At 39.1% G+C, this 15,930-nt stretch overlaps 1 protein-coding gene across 2 annotated transcripts; it reads right to left on the reverse strand.

The window, feature by feature from the left end:
* Window positions 1-272: 272 nt before the first annotated feature.
* On the reverse strand, window positions 273-12,176 carry LOC139630045 (SAM pointed domain-containing Ets transcription factor). Of its 2 annotated transcripts, XR_011693094.1 has the most exons (7): window positions 11,777-12,176; window positions 5,902-6,355; window positions 5,034-5,231; window positions 4,779-4,826; window positions 4,412-4,546; window positions 1,319-2,404; window positions 273-1,147 (listed from the first exon to the last, which is right to left on the reverse strand). XR_011693094.1 is itself a non-coding variant. In XM_071493100.1 (6 exons), the coding sequence occupies exons 2-6, from the start codon at window positions 6,344-6,346 to the stop codon at window positions 2,226-2,228; spliced, it is 1,005 nt and encodes a 334-aa protein (XP_071349201.1). In that variant the 5' UTR covers window positions 6,347-6,355; window positions 11,777-12,176; the 3' UTR covers window positions 274-2,225. The 2 variants fall into 2 exon arrangements, 1 of the variants encoding a protein (XP_071349201.1); XM_071493100.1 differs by having other exon boundaries at window positions 274-2,404.
* Between the last annotated feature and the right edge of the window lie 3,754 nt (window positions 12,177-15,930).

Below are 15,930 nucleotides of genomic sequence, written 5' to 3' on the forward strand. Positions count from 1 at the left end.
CCTTTATGTGTGGGTAATTATACCTTCTCAGTTTTCTTTTACTTTCTAAAGCGTTACGTGTAAGTCTCTCAGGTCTAAAATGCTAAAGTTTCTTTTTAGACTCATCATTTTGTGATATTTTGGGAGAAGATACATTAGTTTTTCCAGCTAAAGATGCATTGCATTACTAGCCAGAAGGTTTAAATAGGATAGGATAAAAACATAAAGAAATGAAAATGAAATACAGGTTTATGCATTTCCTTAAAACACATTTTAACAGCCCCTCCCTACAGCGAGAGTTAATTATAGTGTGTTTGCAGGGTGGATGTTGAATTAAAACAATTGTTGTTGTTAACAGAGGTGAAGCAGTGGATGAGGCTTACTAATATAATCTGTTTATTTTCGTGCAGAACTAACTCTGTATTCTACAGGCCTGTAATTGCTATAATTCTCTGAAGCTTTACACATCCGTCTGTGTATTATCACATCAGCATTTCACACAGTCACAACCTCTCAACGGAAGACTGACATCTTTTCTCCACTTGATCCTTTTAATTCCTATTTCTCTCAGCAGGATTTGAAACCTGTACACTGATACAGGGGTAAGTTTACCTGCAAGATTAAACGGCTCAGTTATAGTTCAAGGCCTCCTCTCTTGGCACCCTGTGCCTTACTTCATAAAAAGAGCAATTATGACAAATCTTTAAACCAGTTGGACTATATTTATTAAATGGAGACACAACATAGGTGCATGGTCCATTACAAAATGGATTTATTGAGCCCTGTTTGAAAGTTGGATATCATATCCTTGCTCAGGCAGACATTCAGGCAATATCTCCAGGAAGCACTGTGGTAAGAACCACGAGTGTAAAATGTGGACACCCAAAGCATTCAAAATTAAATTATTAAAAAAAAAAAAAAAAAAAAAAAAAAAAAAGAAGCATGAAATAAATACTCAAAGAATTAATTCAGGTCAAATATAAAACAATGTAAGTGTGAAATAATCCAGTAAATTTGGAAATGAAATGTTATGTTATCCTTTCACAATAAAGTTTAAAAGTTAAGTTTATTACATAAAATTTTTATCATTGTGTTTTGTGTTCATTTTTTTTCATGTTAAGACTATTTGCGATGACAATATCCAATAAAAATGGTAAGACTGGACAAACTAAAGTAATGACATGATGGCACCACATGAAAAGAAGGAGATCACCAAAGTTATTCCAGTTCATCCTGGGGGAAAATGAATGTGTGGACCACATTTCAGGGAAATCTATCGTATAATTGTTTTGGTATTTCAATCTGGCTCAAAGTGGTGGAACGACTGACTAATGCTGACTAGGTTATGTGATGTTTTGTCTGTATGTATGATTATATATTCTACTTTCTATTCATTTTGTTTTGAACACTTTGCGTTTCCACAATGAAACATTCACAACATAAAATGCAATATACAGCAGTATAAACCAGAGTTGACAACATAAAATATAAAGCAGGGCTCCTCTGCAGTGAAACCAAGTTACAGCACGAAAAAAAACAAAACAAAACATAAAAGTGGAATTATGAACAAAGTCACAGCAGGGATTTAAGGGTCCTCCATAGGTTTTCACCCTTGAATCAGAAAAGAGAAAAAAAACAGTGCCTGTCCTGTGGTTGATGGGTAACGGGAACTGACTGACTGATTGCGTGTGTAACAACCAGGGCCAAACCCAGAAAAGAAGCAAAACCATCCTAACCACACATTTAACTGTGGCAGAAAAACTGGCTCTTATTCAAATAGAGACAATATTGAAGATGAGCGAAATGAAAAGACAAAGCAAATGTAGCTGTGGGCGACGGGTGTCTTCATGAAGCTTGTATATAAGAGCTATCAGTTCGATCTGTTTGCTGTAGTGAGTGAAGGATGATTGAGAATCACATTATGGAAAAATAAACAGGCAGATGATGCAAATGAAAAGGCAGTTCATTTTTCTGGTTGATTTATTGTGCAGCAGGAAAAAGCCTCAGCCGCCACATTGTTTTGCCTCTTCCTCTCGGGCCATGCACAGATAAGCCTTCACGCAGCAGCTGCCAGCTGTTACTTTGGTGTTGGCAGTGGAAGTGTGTACCATTGGGGTTGGTCAGTGCACGTGTTCTCTGTCACCTTTTCATCTCAGGTCTAGGTGTTCAAGTGCATGGTGAGATAGCATGTCCTTTTAGGTTTGTAGGTTTCCATCTCCTCCTCCTCTCCTCAGTCAGCTGCAGTCTCATACTGGGTGAACAAACTGGTACACCAGCCTCTGAGACACGTCGGGCTTGCGGATGATGCCCTTCTTGTAGTACTGACGTATGGAACGGCTCAGTTTGTCATAGTTCATAGCAGGACGATTCTTTCTGAGTCCCCACAGTCTTGCAACGTGAGCCGAGTCTTCAATTTTAAAAATACCTGGTGGGAATCACAGGAGAATTGACATTTGTAACCACGTGCCACAAAACATATAAAGACTGAGATGTGCTGACATTTTGCGTACGTCTTTTATTTCTTTTATTAAATTTTACAGTATTTACAGTCATGGAGAGTAAAAACTTATTTTCCTGAGGAAAACTGTGCTAAAATTTGAAATATTTGACACAATTTGATTATAGTAATCTATTTACGTTGATTCTTTGGTTCTTAAAAAAAAAAAAGAGTGAAAATGTTTTAAAATAATAGTATTTTTCTTGTGGGTGAGAGTTGAAATTACAGTTGAGTTGAGGGAAAATAGATAAAAGCAGTCAAAGTTGAAATTGAGGCACTGGAGAAGTTGAAGTGTCAGCTGAAGCACTGAAGAGGGTTCAGGTCTCAGAAGATGTGAGAGTTGCTGTGGTGAACTTGTTCGCAAAGAGTTGCTTATTTTCACATCCGGCAATTACAGAACAATAAGATCATAAGTCTTGTTTATGGCCACCAGGCATATTTCACCTTGGCCCAAAATTCACTGTTGTTTTGCTCTGTTTTTGGTCTCCACCATGTGGAGGAAATGTCTGGGAGTTGCGAAATGCTCCACTATATTCAGCAGCTTGTCGCTAACGGTGTCTGTCTGCTGTTTGGCTCTGAGCAGGCAGTGTGCAGTGGGTTTGTAGAGCTTTTTTTCTCCCCTAAACAACATAAATAGAGCAGTGATAATGAACAAAATCATTGCAGCATATATACTGTATACCAGTGGCATGCCGTCAGGGCAAGCGAAACCAGCAGTGCTTACCCAATTCAAGCTAAAAATAGACATCAATTAGAACAATGCTTAAGTTGAAGTGATATCTCTCCTTACATCTGACCTCAGGACAGCTTTCTGTCCTGTACAAGGTCTGATGCGTTTTGCATTAATCATGTAAGAGTAATAATTTACTGCCCACTTGTGGGGGCAGCAGGGTATTGTTCCTGCAACCTAGCTTGACTTCCAGCCATCATGCCTATTGTTTCTATTGTTTTCATGGGTGTAACCGCGTCCTGATGACAAAGGCTGGAGTGCGCGTCTCTGTGTTTCCACTACAGTCCAGACGATGAGCCAGGAAAGGTTAACAACACTGAGGCTGGAAAATACAGCATTCTACATCATCATTTGAGTTGTCAGTTAATGGTAAACATGTTGAAGATTGCCATAGAGGTGATTTTAAGACATTTTTCCTCTATAGGCTACTACACATTTGATATGTTTACTGTCAGTTCAGAAGAATAGTCCTTAAACTCCTTCATTAAGGAGGGAGAAATGTGAAGATGTCCAGGCAGAGAGCAGCAAGTTGCAGAAGAGAGACTTTCAGCTCAAGAAAGACAAGGAAAGACAAGGAAACACAAAATCATGAGACAGGACTGAATTAATGAGATATTTGAATAACTACTGTCATGAAAAGGCATGTTTTACTCTGGTACATCTTTTATTTATTTATTTTTTGGAGGGTGGGGTAGTTGACAGTTCGGCTTGCCTATCTATAAAGGTCACTGCGCACCACTGCTGTTTACTCCACCATCGCCATTATGGCAGTGCCTGACTCCACCTAATGTCTGGCTAATCACGAAATGGGCTAAGAGGTGGGGCGTGTGTGGAGCTGCCTGCAGTGAAGTTGTGGGCCTGACAGCTTAATGTCCACCATAAAGCACAGAAACTCAGATAATTCTCTTTAGGTTCGTCACTATGGTCCCTGTCACATTGTTTTCACGCCGTCATTTGACACATAGTTATTATGAAATATCAGTTACAACTGCTTTAAAGAGTAAGAGATGCAAGCGGAGTTAGTTACAGTCAAAACGATTAAAGCATTTTAAATTTCATTGCAACATGTGTCCTCTAGAATGCCAAATAAATTCCCATTCCCAGATTTTTTTAAGAAAACCAACAGATGTTTAAAACAGTCTGGATTCAAACGGCTGGAGATGGAGCGTGTGTGCACATAACAGTAAAAAATGAGAGTACAGTACCTTTTTCTTTATTGAGCCAGCGGATGCAGCGTCCATAGCTGTGAGGTTTGAGCAGGAGCTCTCTGAGGAACTGCCACAGATGAATAGGCTGACCCGAACAGGATGAATCTGCCTCAGACCAAAGCTCCTCGCTGCCTACACAACAAAACAACAACATTTGGTCGTGAAGATCACTGTGCTGTGATTAATTGAGAAAAAGACACACACTGTAGGGCACAAAAAGATTCCCAAGCCCTCAAGGTTTAGTCAGGAGACAGAAAACTTGATTCACCAGTCCAGTGGCTTCTGGTGAATGGAGAAATACTACTGTGCATTAGATTTATTTTGTGTACGTTTGTAGGCACCTTTCATGTATTGCACTACCTACCTGTAGTTTTGGTAGCTCCCGCTGAACACCTCTCTTTCATCCAGGCAGCTGCAAGTAGAAGAGTGACAAAGAATATGTGAGGCAAAGAAGAAGCTTTTACTTTAAATGAATAATGCTTATACCTCTTACACCCACTCAAACATACATACATGTACTAACATATGCATGCACACAGTCAAAGTTCAAAACATCTAAACATAAAGCAACTCTGTCATTGCAGTCTATGATCAACTTGAATAAATATCACGCCCTTGCCTGACTTCCATATGTCCAGGTGCGCGTGCAGCGTGTCTCCACACTGTGGCGAACGCTGGCGAAACTCCTCCTCGCTCATGGCACAAAGGTCCTTTCCTGTCAGCTCCTGGAAGGACTTTCCTGCATGGGGCAACCTGTACAGATGTTCAGTCCACAGCAGCCACTTCTGCACATTTGCTGTGTTCCACTCCATAGGGTCTAGGAAAACAGAGAAAGATATGAAAGCGGTGAGAAATGTCCCAGCTGCCACCACAATAAATTACCTTGTTTGGGGTCATTTGTCCAGTGAGATTGTTGCCATATTGAGTCAAGATAATCAGTTAAATTCCCAGTTTCATTTTACAGTCTATTTTGTTTGTGCAATTTTACACATAATACCACGAGGTGGTCATGCTTTTATGGCACCACACTTCTAAACAGCAGAACAGATGACCGGGGACTGTATTGGTTTATGACAGCCAGAACAATACATAATGCTTCCTGTGTTTGCTTTGTGAGCATGAGGGACCTCGCCCTTAAGACTGTGTACACGTCTACTGGTAGGAAAGAACCATCACTGTCACAACCCAAGAAACCTCATGCAAAGGTCAGGATTAAACATATCCTGGAGTAGGCAAACACGGCTTTGCGTCAGTAAGGATATGATTTACGAGATCTGTCATCTTGCCTAGGTTATCCACATGAATATGTGTTGATTTTGGGAGTAAGAACCAGCAGCAAAAGAATCTCTGGATAAATATTTCTATATCTGCAAATAACGGGCAACACTTCAAAGATTTGTTTCTTTGTCAGTTATATGTCTTGATACTGTAACACCCTGCTTAAGGATGACAAACTGCAGTAGCAGGTGTGGTGGAAGGCAGCCTACCTGGGGTGATGTTGAGCAGTTTGCAGGCTGTTTCAATGTCCTTCAGCACCTCTCCAACCACCATGCTCTGCACCTGCTCCAGAGACCGCTCCTCCTCCTGGCCCTCCAGCCCTGGAGAGAGTCCCTGTTCCTGACTATCAATGACGGGGCACTGCTCCGGTTCTTCCTGGGGCTCCATGTGACCCATGGGTACAGCCAGTGTTGGGGAGGTCTCTGAAACTTTCACTAGCCACGCTGCATCTTCAGTGAGAAGCATGTCGAAGCAGGAGAGGTAGAGGCCTGGCATGCTACGCTCCAGAGCTTCCATGTTTGGTTTGTTCTCCCCCATGCCCCAGGGCTCTCCGGAGCCCCTGTTTCGCTCCAGAATGGCAAGAGAGTCCTCTGTCATCCCAATCCGGGACCCATACACTGTGCCTTCTGATAAACTGCCCACTGAGTTTGACATAACTGGTACCTGAAGATAAAGGAAACAAGCCACATGAAACATTTTCTAACCTATGACCAGCAAATGAAGTGTGAGCCATGTAAACTTTTTAAAGAATCCTTTCAGCAATGCAAAATTAGTAGCATTCTGAATAGTGTGAGATCATAAGCACTTCCAGAGATGAGCAGGTAAATAAATCAGCAGCGGACAGGACCTCAGTAATGAAAATCCTGTCTGACACAGTTTTGCAACATTCAAGCAGTTCAACATCACTTTGACTAAAACGATTTCATGATTTAAGACAAAAAGACAATACCCTTACCAGCAGCTCCTTGCTTACAATTCTTTGGCTGCTAAACCAACTTTCGTTTTTAGCTTTGTAAGAACTCCATCAGAGTAGCTGCGAGCAAGAATCCCTTTTCCTAATGTGTTATGAGCAGAACTGTGGTGAGACCGTGTTGTCGCCGCTCTATAAGAACCCCACGCCTAATGGGGATACCAGGAAAATGATTCTCAACAGAGTTAAAACACACACAGCGCTGACAGGCATGGGGCAAAATGGATTTGACTGAGTCTCTTATTTGTGGGTCAGTGGCCCAGAATGGCTGATGTCTTGGGGGTAGGTGACTCGTATTGAGACCTGAAGCAGCTCTGCCGCCTGCCTTGGCTTTCAAGGTGCCGTCTCTGCAGCCCTCTGTCTCCACTGTCAGCTGGAGATTTTAATCAAATGGAAGTTAGATAATGTGGAGAAAAGTGTGCACAAAATCTGTACAAAACCACATGTGCAAAAAAAAAAAAAAGGAAAAAAAAGGGTCTATCTGTTGACAGATAGGTGCGACAGCTTTTTCTTAACAGGAAATTGCCATCATAAGTCTTCATTTATGGACGTCAGCTGTAGCACAAGTGTTATAATCTCAGGGTGAAATCGCATATGGCACACATAATGTGCGCCTGCCACAGCTGGCATATGGGAAAGCACACTGCCGTCACACACACCAGGTTATCAGTGGTTGTAGAGGATGCCACTGTAAAGGAAGTGTGCTCCCACAGAGCACATGTTCAAGGAGAGTCACTGCTTTATTTGAAGAGATACAAAGAAATTGGAGTCTCATGAAATTTGACTACACCCATCAGCCAAAATCATCTGTGAGTTTAAAATGAATCGAAGAGACATTAAACCTTTATTATAGAGAAAAAATAACATCTTCAGATACAAAAAAAATTACTTACTTCTTATCTCCAAAAAGTGACATAATATGACAAAATAAGTTTTGGTTGCATTGTGTTGACAGCAGTCCTATGACATGTTCACTTTTTTGTCACCTTTTGCACATGGAATATATTTTTGCATTATGGATTTAAGCGTACAAACCCTTCACACGTTTCTTTTTTTCTGATGGTGACATTATTTGTGAGGCTGCTAACAACTGTTGGGAAAAGACATTTTTCTCTCTTACCAAACTTCCTCAAAGATAAATGAAGTTATCTTCCCTGCCCCCCAAAAAAGATTCATCTTCTAGTCTTTGGTCCTCAACCCCCCACTGTAAAACCTCCCCAGTCTTCCTTTTATCTCCAAATTTCTCGTAAACTATAACCCACTCTCCCTTTCTCTCCATCAGGAGTCAGATTAAAAGCCACTGGTATCCCAGCCTGGCCGCTGCGTGCAAACTCTGCTCTGTAACAGCTTGCACTAAGCCCATTAGCGAAGCAAATTTAGCCATATTACCTTCTTCCAAAAGGAAGAGAGGGCACAAGAAAAAGACACAAACACATACCCCCGGGGAGAGGGATTAAGGCCCTGACTGATCTCTAAATGAGTTTGGTCAAGACGCTGATATTCATTTCAGGAGCATTAGAGCTTGCTCCATTTACTCAGCAAAGTCAGCCTTTGACACCGAAGGAAAAGGACTCAGGACTGCAGGCATCCACGCTGGGAACCATCTCTTCTACATGCTTGGTCTCATTTAACATGAAGACGGTGATTATTTGAAGCGAGGTTCCTGTTATCGACTGAAGCTGTGTAATTTTTTTCTATCTGTGAGTTTTTCTGCAAAAAATCTAAATCAAACTAATCAACATTGTCCTAAAGTTAAAGAGCTTTCGATACCACAAAATGTGCTCACCTCCAACACCTGTGTGTGTAAAAGTAGTATAGGTTGCAGGCCGTTACAACCAATCTAGCTTAAAATTAACCTGTTACCCCATTCATCATTGTTGCTGAAACAGTTTTGTGACAGAAATCGGCCAAGTGTTTAGACTGAAGTTAATGAGTAGTGATTAGAACAACCAAAAGTATACTCTTTGTGAAGAGTATACTGACAGTGTGTTTAACCTGGAGGATTCAGCCTAAGTTAGAAAAAAAAGAAAATGTCATATGCAGAGAAGATTTAACAACATCTATCTAAAACTGACCAATGTTTGCGTGCTCTGCTCATCACAAAAAAAGGGTCTGTATTGTTTGAGTCTGGAGTTAAAGGCGTGACTATTTGCCATGTGAGCGTTAAAGGGAGATTTTTTTTTCCTTGTTATTGTTTCTCATGGGAAACTTGGACCCACTAAGGAAATCATTGTTCAGAGAACATGTCGAGCTACTTGCTCACTGTGATTATTGCTGGAAAGAAAGCCCACAGGGTGGAGAAAGTGAATTGGACCTTGTCTTATGGCAACAGTGACATGTGCAGGTGCTCTGTTTACATTATAAATTAGGTTTAGGTTTAGCAGTAGTCTATCTTCATTTTGCTAATTTCATCTTTTCAAGTAAGGGCAGATTCGGTGTCACTGAGTTTTATTTTGATTGCCATTCACAATCGTGTAATTCACAGACCATTACACATCACAATTTTGCCCCTGTTAAATGTTTCATTATATTCTTTATGTTTTATTATATTCTTGACTTTTTTCCACCACTGAGCAGGTTGTATCTGTATATCTGCCAATGGGGATGTTGGGGCACTGGGTGATTTAATTTCTACTGTTAATCAGGTGCACTGGCATTAAGCCAATCTCTATGGAAACACTATAACATTTGAAATGGTTACGCTGTTGGTAATAATTAAATCTGAAAGAGCTATATTTACAGTTCATGATGCAGATGATAAACTTCATACAACGGAGTTTTGCAGAGATGGTGAAGATATGGAGAGCCTAAGGCATGTGCTGGTGCAGCCAGATCTAAACTGCTGATTCTAAGATGAGAAAGAGCAGGTTTTATCTATTTCTTTTTTTTGGGGGGGGGTGACCTGATAGCTGAGCGGTTAGGGTGCCTACCACATGAGCGCACATGCTCTTAACAGGTGAGTTGCTGGTTTGACTCCTGACCAGCACAACTCCTCCCTGCATGTTATTCCACCTCTTTCTGTCCCTTTCATGTGACTCTCTATTGTCCTATCAAAATAATGGGAAAATGCCCAAAAATATTTGAAAAAAACAAAGAGCAGGTTTTTAATAGTAGTTTTAATAGTTAGACAAACTAAAATGTCAATAATCAGAGGCCCAACTAATTTGCAACAGAAAATACATTTTAAAGGAAACTTAATGCAAACCAGATTATGTTTCCTACCCCAACCTCTTCCCAGCTGTTTTGGTGCACTGAATAAATGTAGAACTTTATTCATTGAAAAAAATGATGGCCTCTGAACTCTGCTCTAGAACAAAGAGGAGAAATGCTCTGAGTTAAGCATCCAACTTTATTCCTTTACTCGTCAAGAGCTGTCTCCAGTTTACTCTTGTTTTGCTTCCATTTCTATAACTTCTACTGAAGTTAGCATGCTAAACTTGTCACTTTCCGATACCGAGTCACTGTAGTGTCCAGGTTGCCTTGAGGAAGCTGCGCTTCTGCTCAGAAAACATATTATAACCTCTTGTACTTTAAATGCAACAATGGAAGAATTTCTCGGCAAGACTGACAAGGAAACAACTTTAAATGCTAATGTTGGCTATGTAGCAAGAGCGTAATTTAACTAACTGCTTTAAAGCTGCCTGTATCCTTCTTCAGAACTCTTCAGATTTTCGGATAGCTTTAGAGACCCACTGACCCCCACACCTTCCCAACACCAGATTAGGACAGTCTGTGTCTGACAGACTCTAACTTTCTGAAACAGACAATCAGACATTCACACTCACTTCTGACTTCTGACTAGGGGTGAGCAGTCAGTGTAATGTAATAGTCTAATAGTTTTTTTGCTAGAGCAGGGGAAGGGCTTTAATGGTTTTCTCACCCCATCTTATTTCAGACTTCCCATGTGAGAAATATTATATAAAATAGTTACTTAAAAAAAACAGACCTTGGCATAACACACCTTTATGATCCAATGTGCACATGACAGTCATCTTTTTTAAGTACAGTATATAATTGAACATCCCTCTACACCAAAATAATTTGTATACTGTCCCTTAGAGCAGCTTTTAGGATACTCCATGGATAATATTCTTCCAAATCAGTTTTTTTATCATACAAGTTCATGATGTCAAATAACTTTTTATGATAGTTCTGAATGTTGTTTTTATTTTCCACCTTTAATCAAACATGATTAAATGATTAAATCCATCGCCTTATCCTGAACATCGGGGACAATTCTTACCATTATTATTGTAATTTTCTGTCATGGATCCATCAACAACCATTCACACACCTTTTATCTGACTGCATTTAGTTTTTTTAATCTTTCTGAATGAAAGCTAATATGCAAATGCACATATACACAAACAAGAAAAACCGGTAAGTGTGACTGCGATACAGGGCAAACACAAAGAAAACTAAACAAAATTGAATGGTTAAATGAATAAGATAACATCTTTCTTCCAACTCTCTGCTCTTTTAGAGTTTTCCAGATGCTCATACATTATCTTTATGATTATCTGTCAACAGTGCAACTTCATTTACCCTGCATGCTCTTGTTTTCATCCAATAGTCGTCAACCTACCAATGTTGTCTTGTTTATTGCTGTGACTAAGAAAAAAATTGCAAAACTAAGCATAACAACTTAACAATTTTATGTTCTCAAACTTTTTTTTAAAAATTCATTATGTTTGGTGATGTTATGTTCTTGATGTCTGTTTTAACAATTGTCTTGTGTTGTTTTTAATACTCAGTGGTGAAGTTAAAGTCTGTTCACTGTTCACAGGTCCTTACTTTATGAAAATGAATACTAACCAAACTTCTGGCCATAAATTTATATTGCTTTAAATACAAGTTCATTGAATTGCACAGACGATACCTTTTATTTTCTCTGGAAGATAAGATAATGGTGTTATCAACATCAGTCATAATCAGGTGCAGGTTGGACATCTGTGCTATTTAAAGATTCACAGTAACGTGTATGAAAATAAACCTATGAAAAATCCTCCTTTAAATAATAAATAATACTGTGAAAAAGAAAACATAAACACTGTATTTCCGCTTAAGTTACACATCAGATATTCAAGACATTGCATAAATCAGTGTCTTCTTACCGGGACAAGGATGCTCTGATGGCCAGAGGCAGAGACTTGACTGGATGACGGTAGATGCAACGCAGCTCTTTTTCTGTTCAGGACAAAAGCTGTTCTTTTGTCCTGTTTCTGATCAGAGCTCGCCTCACACGGGAGACCTGGGTGCTACCTGAGGGCAGAGGTGCAGCAGACAGAAGGCACCCTTAAATTGTTTCCCCCTGATGACTGCTGCAGAGCCCTAACCCGAGGCCTCAGACCCTCCCAGGCTTTTTGGTAAAAAATACAATTAACCTGGAAGTCACAGCCTAAAGCACAACTGCAAACTAAACTCTCTAGTGAAAGCACCTGCTGGGGGTGTGTACAAAGTGAGAATGAGCCACGGCAAGTGACTGGGTGAGGGAGTGCAAAGGAATTCCAGCACCATTGACTGGAATTTATATTTATAGGGAAGTAGTGTTTACTTATGCACACAACCCTGTGTGTGTTTGTGTGTGTGTGTGTGTGTGTGTGTGTGTGCCTGAGTCTGAAGTGCCATGTGTCTTGCAGATTAGCTCAGACCTCCTCAAACACTACTAGTTGACCTCACAGCTTAGGTGACAGACAATTCAAAGTGATAAGAGACTTAAGACTTTGATCACTTTTGGAAATAAAACTTTATAAGAAAGTTTTTTTAGCTACTGCTCTTGCTTCACAGCTGAATAGTTCCCGGAGCACTGGTGGAAAGTAACTGAGTATATTTTAGTCAAGCACTGAAGACTAAATTTGAACTTTACTTACTGTACTTAAATAATTTCATGACTTGATCCTTCTGCTCCACTACATTTTTCAGAGTAGTTCATTTTGATTTGACAGCTATAGTTTCATGTTACTTTTCAGATTAAGATTTTACAATAAAAATCATAAAACACATATATCATTTCACAACTTCTCAGATTTCTCAGAACTTAACTGACTGTACATGAAGTTGTTAAAATTAACTCCAACTCCGCTACAACTTCCACATTGATACATCTAATAACGTCAGATCAGTGCAATCTTCCTTTTCTGCAGAATAAGTTATTTTATTTTATACACTATGGATAAATTTTGCTGATATTACAGTTACTATTACTTGAGTAAGATTTTGAATGCAGGACTTTTACTCATAATGAAGTACTTGGTTGGAGACTCTGTGAAAGACATAAATCACTTCACATTTAAGTTACTAATATTTGTCTAGGAAACTTTAAGATAAAGAGTAGCTTTTAAATATTAACTCATAATGTGGATAATTTGCAGTCAAATTATGACCTTTTACTTAAAGAATAGGTCCAAATTTCTGTTTTAATACAAAACTAAAGACATATTCTTCTAAAGCGATTTCAGTGTCCTCATTCCTCATGAAAAATTGCATTTTCAAGTTCAGCAGAAGCTGATATGATGCTTCAGCAGGCCGAATTAGTCCAATTAAATGCCTATCTGCAAAGGTTAGTCTCATTACTACAAGTTTTTTTTTTCTTTTGGCTTCCACAGACACTGTTTCCTTTCTGAGCTGCAGCGGAGGAATAACAATAAAGAGATTTTAACTCACCTGCTTGATTTGTCTAACTCAGACTGCTGAAGCCTCATGTTACTTTACGTTAAACTTTGGGATCATTTTTTGCACAGGTCACCCATCACTTGCATTGTAATTGCTTTAAGAAGAGATCTCTTTGAAGCCACCATGGACAGGAGGAACAATTAAAGTGATAAACAGTGCTTTCAGTTTCATATGGGGATGTGAATTGTTTTAAGACAGACTTGAAAAAAAAAACAACAACATTAACTTACCCTGTAAGTAAAAGTAGCTTTACTACAACACAACACATTCCATTATAAGGAAAAGTCTTGCACTTAGATTCTTGAGGAAATGTGCAAAAGTATCATTAAGCATCTTAACTAAACATCATTTGCAGAATGTCCCATTTTAGAGTATTACACTGCTATATACTGGATCTCATTTATGTGTGCATTAAAATGTAAGAAGCATTTAAAGATCCTGCACACCATGCTACAGTCCCACTGGTGTCTTCAGTTAATCTCTGGGAGTGTATGTAACATCTCCCTCACTCACTTGAATCAGTTTTGTTGCATTTTTTGTCATTCTTATTGGCAAATATAGTTTTTTTTTTAATACACTTGGATAATCCATTCACTATTGGTGCTGCTGTCTGGGAGTCCCTGGTCCTGAGTACTGAGCTGTGTAAGTCTAAACACCTGTGGGTGTGCCAGGCTTGCAATAATGTGGAAGGAGGAGGTGGAGATAAATTTAACTGCCATATATACTGTTGGGTACGATGCATCATCCAAAGTAAATAGTAATTATACATGTTTTTATTGGTAATTATATAATAACCGCTTACATTTGGTGAAGTCAAGTGTATCGTAATGCAATTACCTCGGTATTGTAGTAAATGTCTACAACTACTTTCCTCCATTGGTAAAGTGATAAAGTAGTATTAAGCATTCACTCGAGATAGTCTCATCCTTCATGTAGTAGTCACTGTGGCCATCTTGAATCAGTAACAAGCTTTTATAATCGGACAAAAAACATCAAACTGTCTAGAGAAATATTTCAAACCATTGTGCAACTTTGTGCATTTCTCTGCTGTCATGAGCTGAGCACAGTCACTCCAGTGTGCAATCCAGCCCATAATCAATGATCACACAATGAGTGTCAATATTAGATAGATAAAGTGAAAACAAAGACATGATTTTGTGAAGTTGAATCGTGTTGTTTTCATTCGTCAAGCACAAACTCGGCCACCATATCTCACAGTCTTTATCAGCAGATAGAAGGAGCACTTTTAGGGCTTCTTTTATTATTTTGTTGATATTTTTTAATTCAAAAATAAGGAGTACATGACAATTTCATTTTTATCTTTATTTAACATTATGTTATGACATTTTTATGACTCTATAAAGTGCACCACTTGAGACTATAGACTGATCATTTACAGTCACACTCATTTACAGTGATATCCCTGCAACAGATACACAAAAAGGTGCCTGCAGTTTAGTTGCATGGGTGATACCATGAACAAACTAAAGGAAACAAGCACATAGTTTGATCTCTATCACTGCACAGTACTTTAGAATATTGACTTTTATTTGGACAGAGAAACTGCGGTCAGCACCGCATCTCACCTCTGAAATAAGCATTATTCCCCTTTATTTAGAGCTAGTGAATCTTAAACACAAATGTGGTTGTTGTAATTCTCTTTGCTAACTGCAACAGTGAGTCATTGTGGTTAAAAAACTGTTTCCTTTAGAGGAGTGCTTTGCGTAATTTAAACCTGTTTGAACAATGTTGCTCTGTCAAAAACACAGAAATAACAGGTGTTTGAGAAAAGGCTTTGAAAGAACATGAAAAAACAGTGGTCACCCACAACAATAAAAGTACTTTAAGACGACCATATCTAATCTTTCCCCTCTAATCTTGCTCTTAATTCACCGTGTAAGTTGCTAAATGGTCAGTCTTCTGATAGCACTCACTAAAGCCCAGAGTTTCTTTTTTCTTTTTCAGTTCCAGGACTTGTTTTCTATTCTTCTATTTCCAATGCAGGAGCTGTGAGTTTGATATGGTTAGCCACAGTGTGAATGGACTAATTGTGAGATACAGAGAGGGTGTGCACAAACTGCGTCAAGACTCCTTAGCAGCAGAGTGTTTGTGGACATTAGACACACCAAATCAAACCATGAGCGATGACCAGCTCCTTTCATTGGACAATTCAGTAGGAAATTGGATATGAATGTGTGTGTACCGGAGTTTGTGCTTGTGCATAAATGTGTGTTTCATACATACAGTATGTGTGCGTGTCCACCTGGGTATGCTTTCTATATGTTTGCTTGGCATGTGTGCACATGGTACATAATTTAATTGCCTTGTAATTAAAACTGAATATACTGTAATATTGTAAATGTCTCATGATATCTATGAGGAGACGTCTGTTTGCTTTTGGTTTTACCCACATCCAGTCCATCAACAAAATTTGCATGGCAGTTTCTTCAACTAGTGTTTGACCTTCTCTTTGGCTCCAGAACAAGATTCTCATGGTTGAAAGACAAGGCACTAAAGGAAGCTAACAGAATGGAATTCAAATACAAGGCAACAACTGGTGCACTGTGATCTTGATATGAGTAATGAATGTGCAGGT

This window comes from Trachinotus anak, unplaced genomic scaffold, assembly GCF_046630095.1.
Source record: "Trachinotus anak isolate AG129_WGS33_773 ecotype Australia unplaced genomic scaffold, CSIRO_AGI_Tana_v1 ptg000013l, whole genome shotgun sequence".
NCBI lineage: Eukaryota > Metazoa > Chordata > Actinopteri > Carangiformes > Carangidae > Trachinotus > Trachinotus anak.